We start from the raw sequence: 20,232 nt of genomic DNA, 5'->3' as shown, positions 1-20,232 counted from the left end.
TATTCTGTTTTCACCGGGGAGGTTCTGTTATATGTTTTGGGCAAGGAGTTAATTTTTGTGTTTTTGGAGTTGGATTGTGTTTGTTTTTTTTTTTTTTTTTCGCATAGGATATTTCCTATACATAGTTTAATTTGGGGGCCGGCGCAGGCGGCGACTTCTGATAGACGGATAATAAGTAGGGAACGAAGTGGGGTTGGAGGGACCGTGTAATATATTGTGTATAGCTAGATAGATCTATATAGATTAATAGATGATCTCTATCAACTTCAAGCCATCCTTCAAATAAGCTAGTACTATAGTACATATTAAACCAAACCAATTGAAGGCATGAACATATGCACATATGTGAATATTACTAAATTTGTAAAAGGTTGTCATGATGCGCTCAGCGGATGTGTTTCGTATAAATAAAGGCATAATGCTGTTCAATCAATCTGTAGTCAGTAATGCATTTTGGAATCCCTACGAGACCTACAATTCTTTCGCAATTAGTTTCACACCGTCTCTTGCAACCTCAGCTAGCCTTCAGGGGTTCGCACATGACGTTTGCATGGCAATATTGGAAAAATTAACAGGAACTTGAGAAGTCACAAAGGAAAGAGCACGTGTCACGAAGCTTGATATAAGGCTTGAGCATTTGGTTCTTGATAGATAAGTACATTTGTTATATCCACCACCATCTAACTATTAAGTCTCCAAGAAAGTTCTTGAAAATTTATCAAATCTCCCTCCCATACCACAACGAAAGAAACCTCCATCTCTTATTCTCCATGAAAAGAAGAAACAGCATAAGAAACCCCCCAGAGTTTGGCTCTTTGACTTAAGCGCGCTTGTTGCCAATCCCCAACAACTGAACATCGAAGATCAAAGTTGCGTTGGGTGGGATGAGGCCTGGATATCCACGTTCGCCGTATGCAAAGTCTCCAGTGATTGTCAACTTGGCTCTCTCACCGAGGGACATCTGAGGGACACCTTCGTCCCATCCTCTGATAACTTGTCCAGTACCGATCTTGGTTTTGAATTCTTCGCCGCGGTCGACGGAGGAGTCGAATTTTTTGCCATTAACGAGAGTACCCGTGTAATGAATGAAGACGGTATCACCCTTCTGTGGGTAATCGGTACCGTTTCCGGGGGAGATGAGTTCTTTTGTGACACCCATTTTGATATATAGTTTTTTGAGCGAAGATGAAGCTGGTGGTGCAGTAGACTAGTGTCTTTAGTAAGAGATGTAGTGTGGTGGGAGATGTGCGTGTGTGGAGGTTTTGGTCTGGGATTGCGAGTAAACAGTAGGGATGGAAGAGAGGTGGTGGGAGGAGCTTAAAAAGTTTATCTGAGGGGCCAGGCTTGTACGTCGCCCCACCATGGCACCATATAACAGCGCCTCTCAGCCTGCCTTGAGTCCACCGCGAGAAAACTCGCTCGCATTTACACGTCGCACTCGATATTCTGTCGAATCGCGGCTTGATATCTAGTTAAGTGTATCTATGCACCACTACCAATTTGAAACATCGAAGGTCAGGCGGCGTCGGCATCCCGTTCATGACTTGCAGCAAGGCACCGCATGCGTATTCCGAGGCTGCACGGCTAGCTGTGCTGTTGTATTTTGAATCCCAACACATACTAAACCTTTACAGCCTTGATGCTGGCACTTTGCTGACAAGTTTCAGGCGTTCATGGAGCGCTAGCTTAGACATTCTACCATGGTATTTCTTTTTAGATTTACGCCAAGTTTATAACGTAGAGGGGAGCTATTAAAATGATTAGTTCGGTTTTTATTTTATTTTATTTACTAGCCATGGCCATGCCAACTTGGAGATGTACTGAATTAAAGAGATGTAGTCATTCTTTATATTAAAATGACCTGATTTACATCCGTTCCACCTTCTCGGACTAAATAATTCAAGGTAGAGAGCTCAAGGATGAAACTATCGGGTCCCCTTCCAGTGTAAATGCTATTTTGTGGATGTTATTGGAGGCTCTACAGTTGAGGATATGGAATTCTTACCCTCCGTATCTCGAGATCTAACGTAATAGCTATTAAGTCGTGTAAAGACCCCTGGTAATTTGCCTTTTTCGCGATGCTTCCTTAAGGTCTTCTTAGATCTCGACAGCTTTTTGTTTGCCTGTACTCAAGGCGTTCTCAGATCTGAGATATATAGCTAGTCCCTCCCTGTGAGTGCATGGGCGAGATCCCATAATAGGATTTTACCAAAAGAACATATAGACGTCTAGACTCTAAGTCCTGTACTAGTAAACTATTTTGTCTCCCATGGACTCGGATCTATCATCTATTTCTCATCTCGGTATAGTCGTCTGAATATCCGGGCACATGGCTCCGCATACGTAGCTCCGACATATGACAGAGCAAGATCTTGGCGTCTACGCAACGCAGAGAATCCAACAAGCCTTGAAAGTTTCAGCCGAAGCGGCGCGACTCTTCAACCTTGTTCGGTATAACTATACCCTCCTCATCCTCATCCTAAATTATCATTATAGATCTTTAGATACACCATCATAAACACCAAGAATGCTTGATACAATCTACATCGTCCGTCATGGGGTACGATATCCAATGAATTCTCCTTACCCTACCCCGCTAACCTCGGCAAATCTTATCAAACTACTAGTTCCGTTCAAACTGGGTGGTTTCCAACGATGGCACCTACAATGCAACCATAAAATCGCCAACTGGCATTCCTTCGGATCCGCCGTTGACTTCATATGGGGTTGATCAGGCTAGACAGTTGGGAGTTCATCTCGCGAGTTTGGATATCAAGCCTCAGCAAATATATTCTTCGCCATACTACCGATGTTTGCAGACATCGGCACCGATTGCGACAGAGTTAGGGCTCGGTATTGAAGGTGTGGAAGGCGGAATTGCGTACGTTAGATCTAAACATGATACCTGTTATAGTTAACTATTGCTTACGTGATATCGAAAATATATATAGAGAATGGTTTGGTACAGCTCCATTCGACCATCCGCTTCCAGCCACTGCGGAGCTTTTGAAAACATTCTTTCCAAATCTGAATGCTGATTATACACCAATAATTATCCCTGCTGTTCGTGGCGAGACTATGGCACAGGTGCATAATCGTGCTGCCTATGCGCTGACTAGGCTTGTGGAGTATATTGACAAGGCACACCCAGAAGTTAGGGCTATTGTGTTGGTGTCTCATGCTGCGACGGTTATCGCAGCTGGTAGAGCGCTCGTTGGAGACCCGGATATGGATGTTGGCGCCGGGACATGTTCTTGCTCTGTTTATAAACGAAATGATCCGAACTCTTCTCCAGTGTGGATTGATGTCGACGGCAACGAAGTGCAAGGAACTGGAACTGTGGATTTGAATAAGGGACCGGTGCCGGTGTTGCCGTGGAGGGGGAAAGGAATATTAGGCGGTTGGACGCGTGAAAGGAATGGAGATTGTAGCTTCTTGAGTGGCGGCGAGGAGAGGAATTGGTGGTTTGGGGGTGACGAGGCGTGGGATTTCCCGATTGCAAAAGGAACCGGGGTAGAGAAGACATTGGGTACGGAGATTTCAGGATCTAGAGGCCCTGGCGGGGATGAAATTGTGGGGAAAGGAGAAAGTGCAAAGATATAGATTTTCTGAATTCGTGAATCAGTGGATTCTATGTCATTTTCTCGTTTCTACAGCTTTCTCGGGGTTCGTGTTTCCAGTTTAGATATCATTAGACTAGTAAATTTAACTCTAAACTTGTCTCGTGCCACTCTAAACCCCTCTCCGCCGTCCTTGCTTCCATAGTCTAAATACATTAACGTTCCTCTGGCCGTTTGATTCATACCGGGGCGCCGTCTCCCAATCTGGAAATATATTCTGAGCATTGCAGATCTGTTCTGCCAATGGACCGCAAGTTATATTTCTAAGTTGATCATAAAATCTCCTGTATCCTGTGCCAGTCAGGTGGAGACCTTCAAACCATTCGGTACAGTATTAGTAGTGAACTCTTAGGAAACGTTCAAATCCTAGTTCTAATCAAGATATTCACTTACCGTCACCACTAGCGAGTAAACTACCTAACTTCTTTGAGCTCGGAACATTGATGTCACCTAATAGCGGGCCACCCTCATTCCATCCCGCGAACTTCATGAAATCGCTCCATAAGTCCAGAAACTCGTACCCTCCATCCTTAGCTACCTGGCCGGCAGCTTCTGCATATTTTTTGGTTTCGACAGCCAATCGTCCATCCGTGCCGCCTTGGTGTTCATTAAAAGGCGGCGGAGAGACAATTATAACTTTTGCGCCTCTTGCGAGATGACCTTCAAAAGCTGAGCTCTTAATGATGGCATTTAGATTTGCTTTATATTGGCTAATAGGGATATATTGTGTTTGAGGTGCTGTTGGGAGGACGGCATCATTGGCGCCAAACCAGAGGACCTGAGAAGTTCACTTGTCAGAATTGTTCTCTGAGCTCGGGAACATTTTCGAGCAGCCCGGAAACTCTTACTAGAAGTCTGATATCGGTATCACCAGCGGGTGGGATTGCATCGTTCACGACAAATCTCGCATTTGCAGAGTTGTAGCCGCTTCAGATAGGCCCACTCGCCCCACTCGTGTTAGCCGGATTAATTATTCAAATACCCACTACTTGACTGGAGAGACTTTGCGAATTTAAAGCTGGTACCTTGATAACATACTGAAAACCTCTTTCTATTATTTGAAACTTTTTTGAAAAGTCTTTATTGATCGCTGCGCCGACTGAATACCCTGACTGGGTTTGCCATATATTTTTGGTTAGGCTACTGTTGGCCCGCAGGAAGGTTTTTAGCATTAATTGCGTTCCTTAGTCCTGCCTGTTTTTCGAGCACCGGATTGAAGACCAAACTTACTCCCCAAAAAATAGTATAGAAGGATAACCAAATGGAATTTGCGATGTCATTGTATTCTTCGCCGTATATATATAGCGATGTTTGTGGATTTTAGTCAATTTTCTTGTTTAAGATGGTTTTAAGCTTCAGAATTCTAATTGGCGCTCTATGCAAAGTTTTGAAGTAGTCTGCGGGTTGGGAAAAAAATGGGATTTTAAATTGTAGCATCCAAACATTTGCGCACTCTGGTGATTCCGGAATCCTTTTATATCCATAAATAGTGGCACGGTAATGCTGATATTATAATATTTTAGTGATATCTCTGAATGCAAGCTGATTCGGTGCACGGTGAATGGCGCCGCGACGAGGCGCTTAGACGAGAACACCAAGACCTGGGCACTCGGTGACGTCTAGATCGGCATCCGCAAAGCACTCCCTGGCGAACTCTTCAAGGTATCCGAGACCTTCGTTATAGGATTGTATGGATTATCGGTAGACGGGACCGACAGCTACCCGCTTTCTACAAAACACTGTTTTGAGTGTCCAAGCTATAGCTCCACGATCACTGGCGCAAACTCTCCCCTTTCATCTTCCCCTTCCATATCCTCGAGCTCCACTTCGATCCTTCCGCCACCCTCCTCAGGAGGTAAATCTACCATTCCTTTTCTAACATATTGATCGTCGAGATACCATCCCACTCTTCTACAGAACCTTTCTAGTTTCTCAAACCCTTCCTTGAGCTTGTCTAATTCTTTCTTGTCCTTAACCTCATCGATGTCCTTGAGCTCTCGATTGAATCCTCTGAGCAATTTGATCAACCATGCATCTCCTCCACTCACAAATTCTTCTAAAACAGTATCTTCTACCGGTATTCCCACCGCTTCCTCGTCATCTTCGTCATCACTCTCTGCCTTCTCCCCAACCACCAATCTAGCTGCCTTTAGCATGTCTTCGATCAACCCTACTAACTTGACAAAGAATTTTGTGTGTGATTTTATCGCTTCTCCTGCTGTTAGTGAGATCTCAAGTATATGCTTGAACTGCACTGCAGATGAGTAGTTCGCGAGCAACACCGTTAGAACAAACGAGATTGATAGCTCAGCTAACATCGCTGCTTGCCCGTCTTCTGTATCTCCTGAGGACGGAAGGTTCCCCGACAGTGACTTAGCTGTCGAATCCGCTGTCGCAAGGCTACCTTCCGATTGCCGTTCCCCATATTTTGGAGATAATTTTCGAAATATGTCTGTGAGAACCCAACTTCTATCTCTCGCCCAAACCGTGCGCTCTCTTCCAACGGCATCCAACGGCCATGTGCGCTTGAGATTTATTTGAGTGTAATCCAGAGATTCCCTTTCCTTTGAAGGGTCGCTTTCGGTATCCGACGGCTTTTCTGGCCCAAACATCTTTCTTGACCCTGTGATCTCAGTTTTCGACCGTATGGCTTCGTCTAGTTCCTCTTTCTCCCATTTTGTCTCTCGTGTAGATTCACAACCCCAACCTGGGCCGAGTATTCGGGTTAAAGTCGCTTGCGATTTGGATAAAGTTGTCGAAACCAGGGAGTTCCATACAAATAGTTTCTCCTCAGGCACTTGAAGCTTTTCATAGGGACTTAGGTGTCCGCGATATATCTCTTGAAGATTCTTCTTTATGTTCTCAATTTCGATAGATGGGATGTCTGGTTCTGAAAGGAGAGCTTCGGTTTTTGAACACCATTTTTTGATAATATAAGGTACAGATGGCGAAGCGGTGAAGAAGAAGCCGGTACGGAAATGGAGGGATGACGAGTTTAATGTTGGATTGTCGAGGTCTGTGATTCGTGATTCAGTGCTGGATGGGTCGATAGGATCTGAGGTTGGAGAGAAGTAGCAGAAATGGATTCCGGGAGGGATGTTCTTTATGCCGCGGAAACGAGGGGCAGTTGTGAATGAAGCTAGGTCGATTGCACAGAAAGAAGATGGTGGGAGGTCGAGGAGAATTAACGATGTCATGGCGAGGTTTTAGTGTCAGTGAAGGTGTCTTCACGTCGGTCTCTTGGCACATCGCGACTTTCAAGATAGTGTCACGTGATGTTTAAACGGGTTTGGTTGCGAACATGTGCATTTCGATATTATATACCGACTTAGGCCGGTAGTATACGACTTTTCCTGGGAACCAGTGTCCCGTAAATAACTGGATATAACGAAGTATATACTAAGAAGCTCATACCTTGCGCCTTACTATAAAGAAGGATCTTTTATATTTTACCATATCGATATCAGGTTCCGAGGAGGGTCTAGTCTTGTACTAAAACGCTTCGGCAAGCTGTAGTATCTTAAGATCTAGCGCAATATATCATACTAATACGGATATTATACCGCCGAGTCCTTCGAAGTAGTCCAAACCCAGCTCGTAGCACATCCTGCCGCTATGCCATCGATTCTATAACTTCCTTCGGCAAGCCCGTCGATGGATACTTCATGCTTCCACCTTACGACCTCCCCTTGGTCTTTGCTTAGAGTTCCACAGTTCCCATGTTCACCCCAACCCCAAGCATAAAGCTTCCCGTCTAATCCAATTCCGAGTGCATGTTCACTCCCGACGGCTAGCTTTCCTAATAGTGGTAGATCATCTGGTGGTAATTGGCCGTGTGTCCCTCGACCCCAAGCCAATACTTTTCCTTCGATTGTCAAAATATAAATTGCACCCCACCCGGCTGCGAATGTTCTCCAGCCTGAAACCTTGTTCGAGGGCTTGGATTTTATGACGCCCCATTTGTCACTTCCAATGACATGGATCTCCCCATCGGCAGAGATAAATGCAGAGAACTCCCGTCCTGCCGCAATTCCAGCAATCTCAAAGCCTTCGGGTAGATCTAACCGAAGTTTGGTAGGCTCCCAAATATGTTTCTGACCAGTTTCTAATAGACCTAGCTGTCCCTTCCGTCCGTTCCCCCAACCATACACATGCCCATTAGATAGTAATGCTAACGTGTGTTCGACGGTACTAACAATTTGCACAACTGTTGTACCAGGTGGCGGGAATGATGGAATTTGAGTTAGGGAGCGAGCTGTAGTAACCGACGACCCTAGGCCAAGCTCTCCACGAGGGCCATTGCCACACGAGTATACAGTATTATCTGAGGAGACAAATATGGAGAACTGCCACCCAGAGCTTATCGCTTGCCATCGAGCTGTTGGACTGGGTGGAATAATGGTTGTGAACTTGGTGGTGATTGATTGCGAACTATCGTTACTAGGCTTGATAGATGATGCGATACAACATTGGCCGAATGTATTATCTCCGGTAGCATAAGCGACATTAGAGCCATTAGAAGAGATGAATGTGTGGTTCCCGCCTGTTGTAATGTTCATGCCGGAGGGGCAAGGAGGAAACAACTCAGTTGGAGTACGGGCATCTTCGACATGGCAGATTCCAAGTTGTCCTAAAGAATTGGATCCGAAAGAGAAGAGCCTATAGTTTGAAGGGGAATGCGACAATTGTGATACTCCTCCCATCGAGGATGATGGTAGTGGTAGCTGTGTGTCACCCATGGTGTTGAGTGTGGTTGATGTCGGGTGTGTTGCTAGCCACAACACAATTAAATCTGTTTGACAATTTGGCGTCAAGCGCCTACTCGCCTATTCTTAGGTTCGGACTAGCTGCTTTAGGATTAGGGCGGGACGAAGGAAATTTCGCAGTCACAATTTTGAGGATTTGCTGCTTGGAGCACCTTAGCCTGGTCTTGAGCTAGAAGAAAGAACCTTGAATTTCAAAGGCATCGACGACATCTTCATCCTTCAACAATATCACCAATCCCGACACCACCAACCCTCTAGGTACGAATATCCGCCCTTAGGTATCACGGTCCGATTCAATTCGTCTCGAAGTATTTCATTCCGATCCAGCTTTCAATCCATCGTCTATCTTGACAGATCGTAATTTCTTTCAAAAGAGGGACGCTGGCATAAAACCTGTCGAGAAACGAAGGATTGAGCAACGAAATGGAATACTCGAGATGCTTTGCAATCAGAACGATGGATATCGCCTCAGGAACAGAACAAGGCTAACAGGGTGATTCCTGGCTGATATAGGCCTTCAATCTACCATCACATACCATCAAAATGCCACCAAAGAAGAAGTCCGAACGCCCAAAGGAGGAGAACATCTCCCTCGGTCCTCAGATCCGTGAGGGTATGTTATATCGCCCGTTTCGAAAATGTTTTAGAGGTTGCTAGATTCTAATCAAAATTTTCAGGTGAACTCGTTTTCGGTGTTGCCCGTATCTTCGCCTCCTTCAACGATACCTTCGTCCACGTTACCGATTTGTCCGGCCGTGAAACCATCTGCCGTATCACCGGTGGTCAAAAGGTCAAGGCTGATCGTGATGAATCCTCCCCATACGCTGCCATGTTGGCTGCCCAGGACGTTGCTGCCCGATGCAAGGAACTCGGAATCACTGCCCTCCACATCAAGATCAGAGCCACTGGTGGTAACGGAACAAAGACACCCGGACCCGGTGCCCAATCGTATGTTTATATTCTCTTCATAAAGCTCTCTGAAATGATACTAATCGTTTTTTATTTAGTGCCCTGAGAGCTTTGGCCCGTGCTGGCATGAAGATCGGCCGTATTGAAGATGTCACACCCACACCATCCGACAGCACTCGTCGCAAGGGTGGTAGAAGAGGTCGCAGATTGTAGGCGGTGGATGTCTTCTCTTTTTCTCTTTGTCCTTTTCGCATTTTAACAATACCTTCTACCTGTGCAATATTTCCCTTCCTCTTATCCTGAGGTTTCCCCGTTGGGATCTCTATATAACGCCGGCAATTGCAAAAGATGAATGCTTTGCATTGTCACCAAGCTGGTCGGATATGCCATTTGATGGATATCCCTCCTGGCCTTGCCCTTCGAATTATTAATATCCAAAAGTCGGGCTTTCACTCAGATGTTACGTAGTAATGACACATGCTACTTCCTTTACAAATACATAATGGAACCGGGGCGTTTTCCTTCAAGAGTTCTTCTGGCGAACAATCGTAAGATTAAGATAATCGTAATACCTGTAGTCATCACAGCCCTTCTACGCAGATTCAAGCTTACATAACATTTCTTGATACTCAAATGGATTCAAATAGGGTCTGTGGGAGGTCAATGGGATGATTTTTCCAGACTGTGGTTGGCTAGTTCTTGCGTTCACCTGGCAACCGTTAGGCGGGTCGGAGGTGCACCCCAACCTCCCTGGCAACAACCTCCCCACCACACACACAACACCAAACGCCAAATTCACGTTTCTGTTCAAGCTAACTAATATAACTCACTCCACCGCCACCATCTACGACTCACCTGCTGCTTGGTCTTTGACGAACCATAGCTGCCATGCTCCCGTAGATATCCGGATATATCTACTGACCTTCCCTAGATGCTTCTCCGTCGTTGATCGTGTGCTCTAATTCTTTTCCGTTGTTTTTAACAAACCCTCGCGAGTTGACCGCTGTCATCGCGAAATTCCAACAATTGGGCCCGTGATAAAACTACGAAAAAGAAAATACGACCGAGTCGTATCTCGAGCTTCACAATGGGTATGTGCCTTGGCTTTTTTTTTATATATCTTTTCGAGACTTGATACCACCATGAAGACAAGTTCCTAACGGTTATGCAGTCAACGTTGGGAAAGAGCCTCTCTATCCTACACTACCGCAGGTGGTGACCACCCCTCCCCCCTCGACAACCGTTATCACACCTTCGGGGTCTCATGTCATCGACCGAAAGGTTTCCCATTCTCCCATAACTCCCCTTAGAGATGAGCTTCCAGCTAGCATTTCTGAGGACCTTCCAAAGTCATCACTTCCTCCAATCCCACTTACTGCAACCACCGTAACCCCAGACCCAACGCCCCGTCTACCGGCCATAGCCTCTAAAAATGATATTCTCACTTCTCCAGCACAAACTCAAAGAACACCTACGATCCCTCTTCTAAGTGCCGCTGAAATCACGATATTACCACCGGCCTCGCTCCGTGAACAGCTCACCATCTCACAAACACATATATCAACTCTACAACGGCTTGCCGAAGAATCCCGAGCTGCAGCTCGACATTGGATGCTTCAGCATAAAATGCTTGAAACGGATTATACGAATGAAAAGCACCGATATGAGGTCGAGATAGCATTGGCTAAACGGGAAGTCGAAGTTTTGCGTGGACGCGGAGGACCTGCTAGTGCAAACAACAGCTTTGGAGGAGAAGATGAGACTGATAAATTACGGGAACGGTTGGCAAGGGCTAAGAATTTAATATTGGAGGAGAGAGCGGCGAAGAAGGACTTGGAGGACATGGTGGAAAGGTTAAAGAAACGGATTAGGGATAATCGCAAGCATGACAATATGGTTGATCGAGCTATACTGCATGTCGAAGCTAGCAGAGGGCTTAAGAGAAGTGAGTCGGGGCTATCGACTACGAGCCAACAGCGTGAAGATGGATTGGCAGCACTAGGAGAGGTCGCAAGCCAGGTACTTATGGAGCAGGAAGCTAGGGCGGGAAGTGGGACTCCAAAGAAGCCCGCACAGTCCCAGCAGCGTGGAACTCTCGTGTCACCGATTGAGATGCTAACGGCAGTGACTGGAACGCCGTCGAAAAAAAGAAGAAGAAGGAAGAGCAGAGATTCTACAATCTCAGCTAGTGACGGTGAAGTACCGACAGTGGTCAATACACCGGCGAGAAAGGTGCAGCGGAAGGATGGTGTGATGATGGCAGCCGTGGCAGCTGCGGCTCTCGGAGTCAGTCCCGGAACACCAAAAAGACCAAGGGCGGCTCCAAGTGCTACTGCTACACCAAGAAGCGTGAAGAAAAAAGCGAGTAGCGGTAAACTCGGCGCTGGAAGAAGCCCTCTAATAGGTGGGACCGAGGGAGTCCAGGACGTCAGAGAGGCTTTCGGGGCAGCGTTGAGATATACTGGAGGAGATGGAACATGATGATATATATACACTACATCAAATCTGTGAAGTCGGGGAGGTGGTCTTATTGTAAATATTGTCACGATGTACTACGCTTTGATACACGGTGTTCTATGATGGTTTGAGGGTATTCGGAGTTTTCCTTGGTTCTGACTGTCTTTGTAGGTTACTGACTTCTCTGCTTGTATTTTTTTTGGTGCGATTTACTCTACCATTATGTCTACAAATTGGGGGTTTGTGCCCATGATGGAATTTATCGAGCACTCAAACTATCAAATCGAACTCGCAAGTACCTTTTGCCGCCTAGCTTTCAGAGCTAGGTGGCTTTTCAAGGGCCTCTCGGCCATAGAGATCACCATCCACGCGCACATGTTTCGAGGTCGGGAATCAACCCTGCATACTCCAGCTCGAGCGGACCGGCTCGTTTATTTATTAACGTTGCGACATAGGACTACAATCGGCGCACAATGCAATCTAGGAATACATTTCGAGAAACATATTGTCTTAACTAATCGTTCCCCTGTTCATGAATGCGTGCGGTCCTACTGCGACATATCGACATTGGCTGCTTCGAACCAACCTAGGCTCTTAAGGCACAGTGGTGAGCAAGCGAGATGTTTCACTCAGAAGTTACACGATTCCGCATTGCCCGAATTTCGAAAAACCAAGGACCATTCACATTCCACATGCATCCATTGCACATATTGCGAGCTCCTGTCGTCAGTTCTCATCATTGGTTTGGTTGGCCAATCGGGTTCCAATAAAGCTCCCGCTGCCGTTCCTCGATCGAGTATTCCCTTGCAGATGAAAATTTTCTTCAGGTTGCAGCTAGCCAGCTAGGTAGTTCAAAAGGGACGACCGAGGGCTGCAGGGTCGATACCTCCCATCAAATTAAGAGAAAATGCCGCAATCCGATGAAGCTTTATATATGCCTGGTCTAGCTTCCATATAGTGGATTATTTTTCCCTCGCTTGCATTCTTCAGCTCCTGCATGTCAACCTAGTTTGGGTCTCAGGCGGACAAGGTGGAAGATTTGGATTTCTGATTGACCCAACCCCCCCACTCTCTTGCCAGGCCGTGCGAAAGCCATGCAAATCTATTCGATACGATTCGCGAAACCTGGTACCCGCAGATCAGATCTTATGCACACTTACGGTCCGCCGAGGCTAGATCTAGTTCGCTAGCCGAAGCGAGAATCCATAGTCAGATCCAGCTGAAATTCTCCGACCCTATACGACAATGCCAATTTTAATGGTCTCTGACTTCGACGAGCGGGGGGCACGTCACTGTTGAAATGAATACCGACGGTAAAGTTTTGTGAGGGCAAACCCTATTGCAGACCAACTCGATGTGGCCTCGAATATAAACTATTGAGCGGTGCGGCTCGCAGGTGCCTCCATTCCACCATACTTACGTTGAATAGACGAAATATTAATCCCAACCCCTTACTCAATCACACCTACGTATGTATGATGAGTGTGCGACTTGATCAATTCAAGTTGCAGGTGAAAGCAACGGGAAAAATACCCGGCCTAATATTATAATCTAAGTCCTAGCGAGCCGATCGTAGACATTCCGGGCACGGTGCATCTCACACAGTCGCACTCGGGTCAATCCGCCATTGTGATACGCAGCACAAATTGTGGGGTTTACTTAGCCTTGCAGATGCTTCCATAGTCTCGATGCCTTAATAATGATGAAAAACTGGACAAGAACTGGGATTCTGAGGATCTGGGCTCGCTTTTTGTGCGTGTGCAGGACCCAGACTAGTGTGCAGGATGCATATCTGTTTCGAGAGCGGATTAGGTGGTTTAACCAAGCTAGGCTCGACAAAGCGACCTTGCATTTTATATACTTGCACAGAATACACGAGCTGGGCCATGGGGGCAACGTAGTACAATACAGGAACTAAACCTTGAAGATCGATTAAAATTTGATCAAAACGAAAATTTCGTGAAGAGCGAATTCGGCATGATGCGATGCAGTACAAAAAGCGGCTGGGGGTTCCCAGCTTTGTAGTATTCAGCGACCAGGTTCTGTCAGCGTACTTAAAGTGTGCGAATGTCCATGTTCGTTGTAAGTCTTATATATTATATTCCAGACCGAGGAGCCGTGGATTAAGGAGTTTTCAGTCGTTTAGCACATTTCCATTTGGTGCATCGTTACTTTCTATTTTCTAGATCTATTACTAAAAATGGCGTCTCGAGTTCAAGAAAATACGCCATACCACCGATTGGGAACAGAACAGTGGCCAGGGCCGTTCAGTCTTTCAAACGTGTCTACTGCGACAGATGATGTTATAGCTAGGCACATTCAATCAATTGACGCTACAGAGTGCGACCTTTACAGCGAAGATGGCGTCTGGATTGTGGACTTTGCCATAATTCGAAATCAATTAGAAATATGGGAGCGCCTACTACCCCGAGTCAAGATGTTTTACGGTTCGTCGATTCTGGATTTATCAAATCATGCTGATAGTACTTATACATAATATTAAGCATGCTAGCAAGGAATCAACTAACTCTTCCGCTTTTTCTAGCTGTAAAAACGAACCCAAACCCTCGCCTCCTCAAATACCTAGTAAACCACCCTATGAAGATCGGGTTCGACTGCGCAAGCCACACCGAAGTCGCCGAAATCCTCTCCCTCTCCGTTTCTTCAGACGACATAATATACGCCAACCCTTGTAAAGCCCCCAGCCACATCCGCTATGCTTCCACAAAGAACGTTAAGAAGATGACATTCGATAACACCACCGAATTGTATAAAATCAAAGCTCACTTTCCGGACGCTGAATGCATCCTTCGATTCAAAGCCCACGACCCAACACCTAGCAACAATCCCTCCGAAGGAGCGTTATACGAGTTGAGCAAAAAATATGGCGTTACAATCGACTATTCTCGTGAGATACTGTTGCAGGCTAAGAAATTGGGGTTGAACGTTATCGGTCTTGCGTTCCACGTTGGTTCGGGACAACGGAACGTTAGAACCTATACACACCATATCGAAGAAGCGAGGAGGATCTGGGAAATTGCGAGAGAAGTAGGGTATACATTCACAGTCCTCGACATAGGTGGTGGATTTATGTATAGCAACTTCGAAGAAGCTGCTAGCGCTGTTAATACCGCGTTGGATAATGAATTCGGGGATATGATCGAGCAAGGTGGGATAGATATTGTGGCGGAACCGGGGAGGTATGTGTCCGCACCGGCGTTCACCTTAGTGACGAGCGTTATTGCTATGAGGGAGGGAAAAGAAGAAACGGGTGAGAAGAGAATGGTTTATATTGCGGATGGGCTGTACTCGAATATCAATGCGGCTTTTTGGCCTGGAGAGTTGACCTATCCAACGGTAGTGAAAGGGAGAAGGGCTTATACCGCAAAATCTACACTACCTACAAGCTCGGCAAGCAGTGATAGCGGAATTGAAGTTGAAGAAGAGGATAATGGAAGCATGGATCAGGAAGGAGGATTTTCTACGTTTATGAGGGGGGGTTTACAGGAATACTCGGTTTGGGGGCCGACTTGTGATTGTATGGATATTGTTATAGAGGATGCCGTACTTCCCAAGGGAATTGAAGTTGGAGATTGGTTTGTGTTCAAGGACCTAGGAGGTAAGATCTTAATCTCATTGTTTTCTCTACTTTGATTCCAAAGTCATTAGAGCTATGCTGACAATACCTGGCCAATAGCGTATTCGTTTAGTATGAGGACGACATTCAACGGCTTCCGGACAAGCCACAAAATTTATTATATTAACGAAGGAGTTGATATTGATGTAATATAACTAAAAGTCTTAAGGAGGGGGGGTTTATCATGAAGCTTCGTTGGATATTGACTCATGTATCCCGGCTATTTTCCTGTACTTTGTATTGATATTGTACCCAGATCTAATTGCTGAGTACCAGGCTGCTTCGTGTAATAATTATCGTGATACATGGCCTTGGGTCGATTGTATTATCTATTCTTCTTATTGTATCTACATACCACGGTCTATAGTTCTTACCTGTGCATTCTACAGTGCTAGCTAGTATACTGCATTATCTAGAACATAGGATATCAAGTTACTTAGAGTTGAGCATAGCCGAAGAAATACTCAAGTCTGGCGTCTATCCTGGTGTCCTAGCTTTGTTGCAAAATCTGCGTTGTTTACACATCTCTTGGCAAAACTCGAACCCATGCTTCACGCGTTTCGCTATCTCGCTATCTCGACCTTCAAAGCTCTCTACAATCACGACGCCCAAAAATCCTCAACTTTACACCACAAATGGCACCCGATCCGAACCCGACCATAAGGCCCGGTCCAAAGGCCGAACCATCAAATGCCTCCTCACCATCTGAAGATCCATCTCAGACCGAAGAAACGACGCTTGTCTCGGCCCTCTCTCTCCTCCACCAAATGCACCAAAAACTTGCATTACTCCGCGAATCTATCCCACATATGGTGCAACCGATAATGAAGGCGTCAGCCTATCCGACCCCTGAGACGTTATTCGATGAGTTTTCGAAACGGACGTTAAAGGCTTCCGAGGACCTGGTGGATTTTACGAAGTTGGTTAGTGATGGGAGGTGGGTTTTTGATAAGGCTTCGACGAGTAGACGTGAGAATGGGGATGAAAGTGGAGAAGTTAAGAGGTGGAAGAGTAGTGCGCCTCTACCGCATTATTTGAAGGATATTGCGGAGGGTAGCGAAGCTGTGGGGAAGGATAAAGAGGCCAAAAAGAAAGAAGAGGAGGAGAAGAAAGAGAAGAAGAGGTTAGAAGCTGAGAGAAGCAAAGAACGGGAATTGGAAATTGCGGAAGTCAAGGAATTTGAGAGTGAGGATGTTAGAAGAGGGATAATAGAAGAGTTTAAGAAAGAGCATGGCGATCTCGAGATTACGCCTGAGGAAGACGGAAAGGTTCTGAAGGTTGCGATACCCAAGCCGGTGGGCCTGACGTTCTCAATCGACATACTACAGCCTACAGCGGAGTCGAATCGATATACCGTTTCCCTGCCTACGAGTTCCTATCTTCACATCCTGGTTTTAAGGAGTATTACAACAAGGCCGAATGCTGGAAGCTTAAAGTATCTACTGGTATGTTCCTTTCCTTGGACAAGCTATTAGCTGTTTCTGTCTCGCTGACATATAATCTGGCCCCATAGGATATGATAGCGACCTACAAAACGATATACAAAACCAAATGTAACAAGTGTAACAAGCTCACACAGGGTCCGAAGGCTGATCTTCCTGTCATCCGTCGTCTTAAACGGATAGCGAAGTTAGTGCAGAAAGAAAGTAAAGAAGATGGCGGAAGCAGTCAAGACAATGATAAAATGGATACGTCCGGGGACAATAAGGTGGTAAAGGGCGCGAAGGATGCAAACCCCAAGATTAAGAAGGAACCGGAAGAAGAGGAGCAGCCCAAGGAAGAGAATGATGGCACGGATGATGTCGCTGAGGTAGAACTCGTTGAAGAGTTCTGGGTAACTTATCATGAGGGATGTGCTGCCTAGTGGGACGATGTTTAAGAGTCTAATATGCACAACATTTACTGTCGATTGTGTTTCTGAATCGAACATTAGGCGGGTTTGTATTTATAGGATACCCTTGGATAAATTAATGAAAACAAAATGTAATGAATTCACGTCTAGAGGTGAAATTGCGCACGTGAAACGGATATGATTACGTTCAATTCGTGATGTATTGATTCATCTTTGAACATCTGAAGCATGACCTACATTACACCCCGTGTACCGTAAAAAGAAGAACAGAAAAGATGAAAATAGAACGTCTGGTGGCTATTACCAACGCATGATGGACGTCATGAAAGGAAAACGGAGGAAAAGAGGAGTATTTTCCCTTTCAGTGAGATAGTTACAGAGTGATAGAGAGGACGGAATGTGGTGTATATAAAAGGTGTAAGGAAAGCGATGCGAAAAAAGGACAAAGATACACAGAAAGAGCTTAACGGTAAGATTTCCTAGAGTTGAATTGTTAGCAATTTGTATACTATAAACTGCTTTAAGGCATGGGATTGGGGGAATGATAACATACTGGAATCTGGCTCTGGCACCCGGACCACCGAACTTCTTGGGCTCGCACCGTCTGTTGTCGGCAACCAACAGGGATCGGTCGAACTGCAGCAGAGCAGCCTTCAACTGGTTCTTGGAGTGCTCATCGACATACTTCTGGTAGTAGGCGACAATAGCTTTGGCGATAGCCTGACGGATGGCATAGATCTGGGAAGTGTGACCACCACCGGTGACGCGGACACGGATGTCGACGTTCTGGAACTTGTCGAGGCCGAGGATGAGGAGAGGTTCATAGACCTTGAATCTGAGGATCTCTGGTTGAACAAGGGACAGCGGCGAGCCGTTGACCTTTACTAGTCCTTTACCAGCCTATTATTCGATATTTCCCAATCAGTACTTTCCATCTTTGAAATTGTCGATGTTTAATTCGAGATTTTTGAAGATGCGGACCTTGCAGTGGGCAACAGCGGTGGCTAAAATTCAGGCAGCAGGACGTTAGCAATCTCTTCTTCTGTTTCGTAATTCCACCAGCATCTCGATAGCAGCCATGATTGTCCTTTCCCACACAGCTCCCTCCCAAGCTAGATCGAGATTCCCTCCAAACCAAACAAGAATTGGATGCACACCTGTCTTCTTCTTGCCGAAGCATTGAACGCTTTGTGTCGTCGACATGATGGGCGGGATGTTGTGTAGGGTTGTCGGAAAACGGGGAAGACGTCGACGTAGGATGGGTAATGTCGTTAGTTGGGAGTAGTCGTGATATCGAGATTGAATTCGAGATGCTTGGGTGTTGCGCTTTCCTCAAAATTTTTGCTGGTGGGAAGGAGTCACGTGAGAAAAGGGCTGGGCGTGATCAGGGCTGAAAACCCTCACTAAGAAAAGGTCCACCGCGCCTATCGCGGGAGTGTCAAACACTTTTTTGTGTTGTCTATCCCAACGCAAAACTAGTAGCAAACACAACCTCGTTTAAATCGCTTGCACACATCCATAGAAGGGTCACTAAGAGACAACAAATGCACGCTGACCTCGATCCTTCCGGCCTAGTTCACTGAATCTATTTTTTTAAAAAAAAAAAAAAATTTAAAAAATAGTATATAGAATCATTCGGAGCATCCAAGAAAACCTCGAGATGATCTTATTGATTACAATACAATCACGAATATGTTGACGTTCATTTTGGACTCATATTTGTTGCTGTCTACATCACCAACAAACCAACAAACCTGCAACCTACTGTAGTCGAGAACAGGGACCTGGCTCCTCAAACTCGATCACCTTCCTTCAAAACACAAATCTATGAGATTTCACTGATTACTCGGTTCAATGGGAAAGACACAAGTTAATTCATGTTTTCTTTTCTATTTCTTCTTATTTCTTTTTTTCGGCTGCTGGGCTGGGCATTAGTGGTGGGCCCGGAGACATACTAAACAATCGCTCTGGCCGGCTAGCATCGTCATCAAGGGTACCATGAACGGCTGTGCTTATATTTGTCGTCAATTATTAAGAGATCCGACTTCCGACCGGACCATTTCCATTACAACAGCGAACATCACTAAATGATTAGTATATATACGATGTCGGTATCTTCCTGTCTCATATGATCATGGGTTTATACGTTGACTCCTTCTTACCTTCGCCCCTCTGGACATTCTCGCAGATTGGTATTGTCTCTTTGCATCCAATTGCAATATATCGACCGTGATTGACTTGGCCGGCACAGCCAAGATGTATCGATTCAGCAAATATCCGACTAAGAATCCCTTAAATCACGAGATCTCAAGCATATCGGACCCTTTTGGACACATCTATTACGTACTTTGATACCGAGTCTCCATAGGCGAACATGGGTGTGGCTTTGGTACCTATTGCGGGGTAAAACCTGTGCGCATTAACTTTTACGTATCAAAACTTCTCGATAACCTCTAGCTTCCTACAAACATATGCATTTAGACTTTTCTGGAAGTCTTCGTTCGTTCCGTTGAATCGAAGGCAAAGTGAAGCCTCCCGTTCCGGCCAAACCCAGCCAGATGAGAGTTCGCGTTTTGAAACCCTTCCGAACAACCGCCAGTTCGGCGCTGGTTCTTATCGACGTTGAAAAAGATGTTTAATTTGTACAGCATCATCATCAGACTACTAATTGCCACGCGGCGAGCCTCGGATGCCCTTATCAAGACCGTGCTATTGACGGTATCATCAAAAGTGGAGCCAAGATCAATCAATCTGTTCTGTCATATCATCATGCTGTGGGGAGAGCCTATCTAGGAGTGTGGGTCCCTTCGAATCGGCGAGTCGTGTGCCTCAACCTGGTTCTGTGGCGTCCAGAGAAACCTAAAACTGCATATCTGGACCGAGAAGGTATTGCCGTTCGTCCTGTGTGACCAAGGGATTCCTTGCCTGCTGCGGTGGGGCACTTGGTGTCTCGCATGTCATCAGTAGCGAAGGGGCAGACCAAGGCAGCAG

The 20,232-nt window shown here is 45.8% G+C and overlaps 10 protein-coding genes across 10 annotated transcripts; 5 read left to right on the top strand and 5 right to left on the bottom strand.

Moving 5' to 3' along the window:
• Nucleotides 1–820: 820 nt before the first annotated feature.
• Nucleotides 821–1,159, bottom strand: AOL_s00097g436 (uncharacterized protein; the record flags this gene model as incomplete). Its single annotated transcript, XM_011126269.1, has 1 exon — nt 821–1,159. One exon carries the CDS (start codon nt 1,157–1,159, stop codon nt 821–823), a length of 339 nt encoding a protein of 112 aa, XP_011124571.1.
• Nucleotides 1,160–2,527: 1,368 nt separating this feature from the next.
• AOL_s00097g435 (uncharacterized protein) lies at nt 2,528–3,603 on the top strand (the record flags this gene model as incomplete). Its single annotated transcript, XM_011126268.1, has 3 exons — nt 2,528–2,560; nt 2,628–2,881; nt 2,952–3,603. 3 exons carry the CDS (start codon nt 2,528–2,530, stop codon nt 3,601–3,603), a joined length of 939 nt encoding a protein of 312 aa, XP_011124570.1.
• A 129-nt stretch (nt 3,604–3,732) lies between these two features.
• On the bottom strand, nt 3,733–4,745 carry AOL_s00097g434 (uncharacterized protein; the record flags this gene model as incomplete). Its single annotated transcript, XM_011126267.1, has 5 exons — nt 3,733–3,932; nt 4,014–4,398; nt 4,469–4,547; nt 4,646–4,671; nt 4,728–4,745. The coding sequence occupies 5 exons, from the start codon at nt 4,743–4,745 to the stop codon at nt 3,733–3,735; spliced, it is 708 nt and encodes a 235-aa protein (XP_011124569.1).
• A 632-nt stretch (nt 4,746–5,377) lies between these two features.
• AOL_s00097g433 (uncharacterized protein) lies at nt 5,378–6,817 on the bottom strand (the record flags this gene model as incomplete). The annotated part of the gene is made up of 1 exon (XM_011126266.1): nt 5,378–6,817. One exon carries the CDS (start codon nt 6,815–6,817, stop codon nt 5,378–5,380), a length of 1,440 nt encoding a protein of 479 aa, XP_011124568.1.
• Nucleotides 6,818–7,177: 360 nt separating this feature from the next.
• Nucleotides 7,178–8,359, bottom strand: AOL_s00097g432 (uncharacterized protein; the record flags this gene model as incomplete). Its single annotated transcript, XM_011126265.1, has 1 exon — nt 7,178–8,359. One exon carries the CDS (start codon nt 8,357–8,359, stop codon nt 7,178–7,180), a length of 1,182 nt encoding a protein of 393 aa, XP_011124567.1.
• A 570-nt stretch (nt 8,360–8,929) lies between these two features.
• On the top strand, nt 8,930–9,508 carry AOL_s00097g431 (uncharacterized protein; the record flags this gene model as incomplete). Its single annotated transcript, XM_011126264.1, has 3 exons — nt 8,930–8,999; nt 9,064–9,334; nt 9,394–9,508. 3 exons carry the CDS (start codon nt 8,930–8,932, stop codon nt 9,506–9,508), a joined length of 456 nt encoding a protein of 151 aa, XP_011124566.1.
• Nucleotides 9,509–10,382: 874 nt separating this feature from the next.
• Nucleotides 10,383–11,776, top strand: AOL_s00097g430 (uncharacterized protein; the record flags this gene model as incomplete). The annotated part of the gene is made up of 2 exons (XM_011126263.1): nt 10,383–10,386; nt 10,467–11,776. 2 exons carry the CDS (start codon nt 10,383–10,385, stop codon nt 11,774–11,776), a joined length of 1,314 nt encoding a protein of 437 aa, XP_011124565.1.
• Nucleotides 11,777–13,952: 2,176 nt separating this feature from the next.
• AOL_s00097g429 (uncharacterized protein) lies at nt 13,953–15,544 on the top strand (the record flags this gene model as incomplete). The annotated part of the gene is made up of 3 exons (XM_011126262.1): nt 13,953–14,199; nt 14,298–15,371; nt 15,450–15,544. 3 exons carry the CDS (start codon nt 13,953–13,955, stop codon nt 15,542–15,544), a joined length of 1,416 nt encoding a protein of 471 aa, XP_011124564.1.
• A 480-nt stretch (nt 15,545–16,024) lies between these two features.
• Nucleotides 16,025–17,253, top strand: AOL_s00097g428 (uncharacterized protein; the record flags this gene model as incomplete). The annotated part of the gene is made up of 2 exons (XM_011126261.1): nt 16,025–16,834; nt 16,903–17,253. 2 exons carry the CDS (start codon nt 16,025–16,027, stop codon nt 17,251–17,253), a joined length of 1,161 nt encoding a protein of 386 aa, XP_011124563.1.
• A 451-nt stretch (nt 17,254–17,704) lies between these two features.
• On the bottom strand, nt 17,705–18,444 carry AOL_s00097g427 (uncharacterized protein; the record flags this gene model as incomplete). The annotated part of the gene is made up of 4 exons (XM_011126260.1): nt 17,705–17,720; nt 17,795–18,141; nt 18,223–18,245; nt 18,399–18,444. The coding sequence occupies 4 exons, from the start codon at nt 18,442–18,444 to the stop codon at nt 17,705–17,707; spliced, it is 432 nt and encodes a 143-aa protein (XP_011124562.1).
• Nucleotides 18,445–20,232: the final 1,788 nt, after the last annotated feature.

Source organism: Orbilia oligospora (genome assembly GCF_000225545.1).
Source record: "Orbilia oligospora ATCC 24927 unplaced genomic scaffold scaffold00097, whole genome shotgun sequence".
Lineage (NCBI taxonomy): Eukaryota > Fungi > Ascomycota > Orbiliomycetes > Orbiliales > Orbiliaceae > Orbilia > Orbilia oligospora.
Note: the sequence above shows the minus strand (reverse complement) of the source record. Positions and strands in the feature narration are given on the sequence as shown.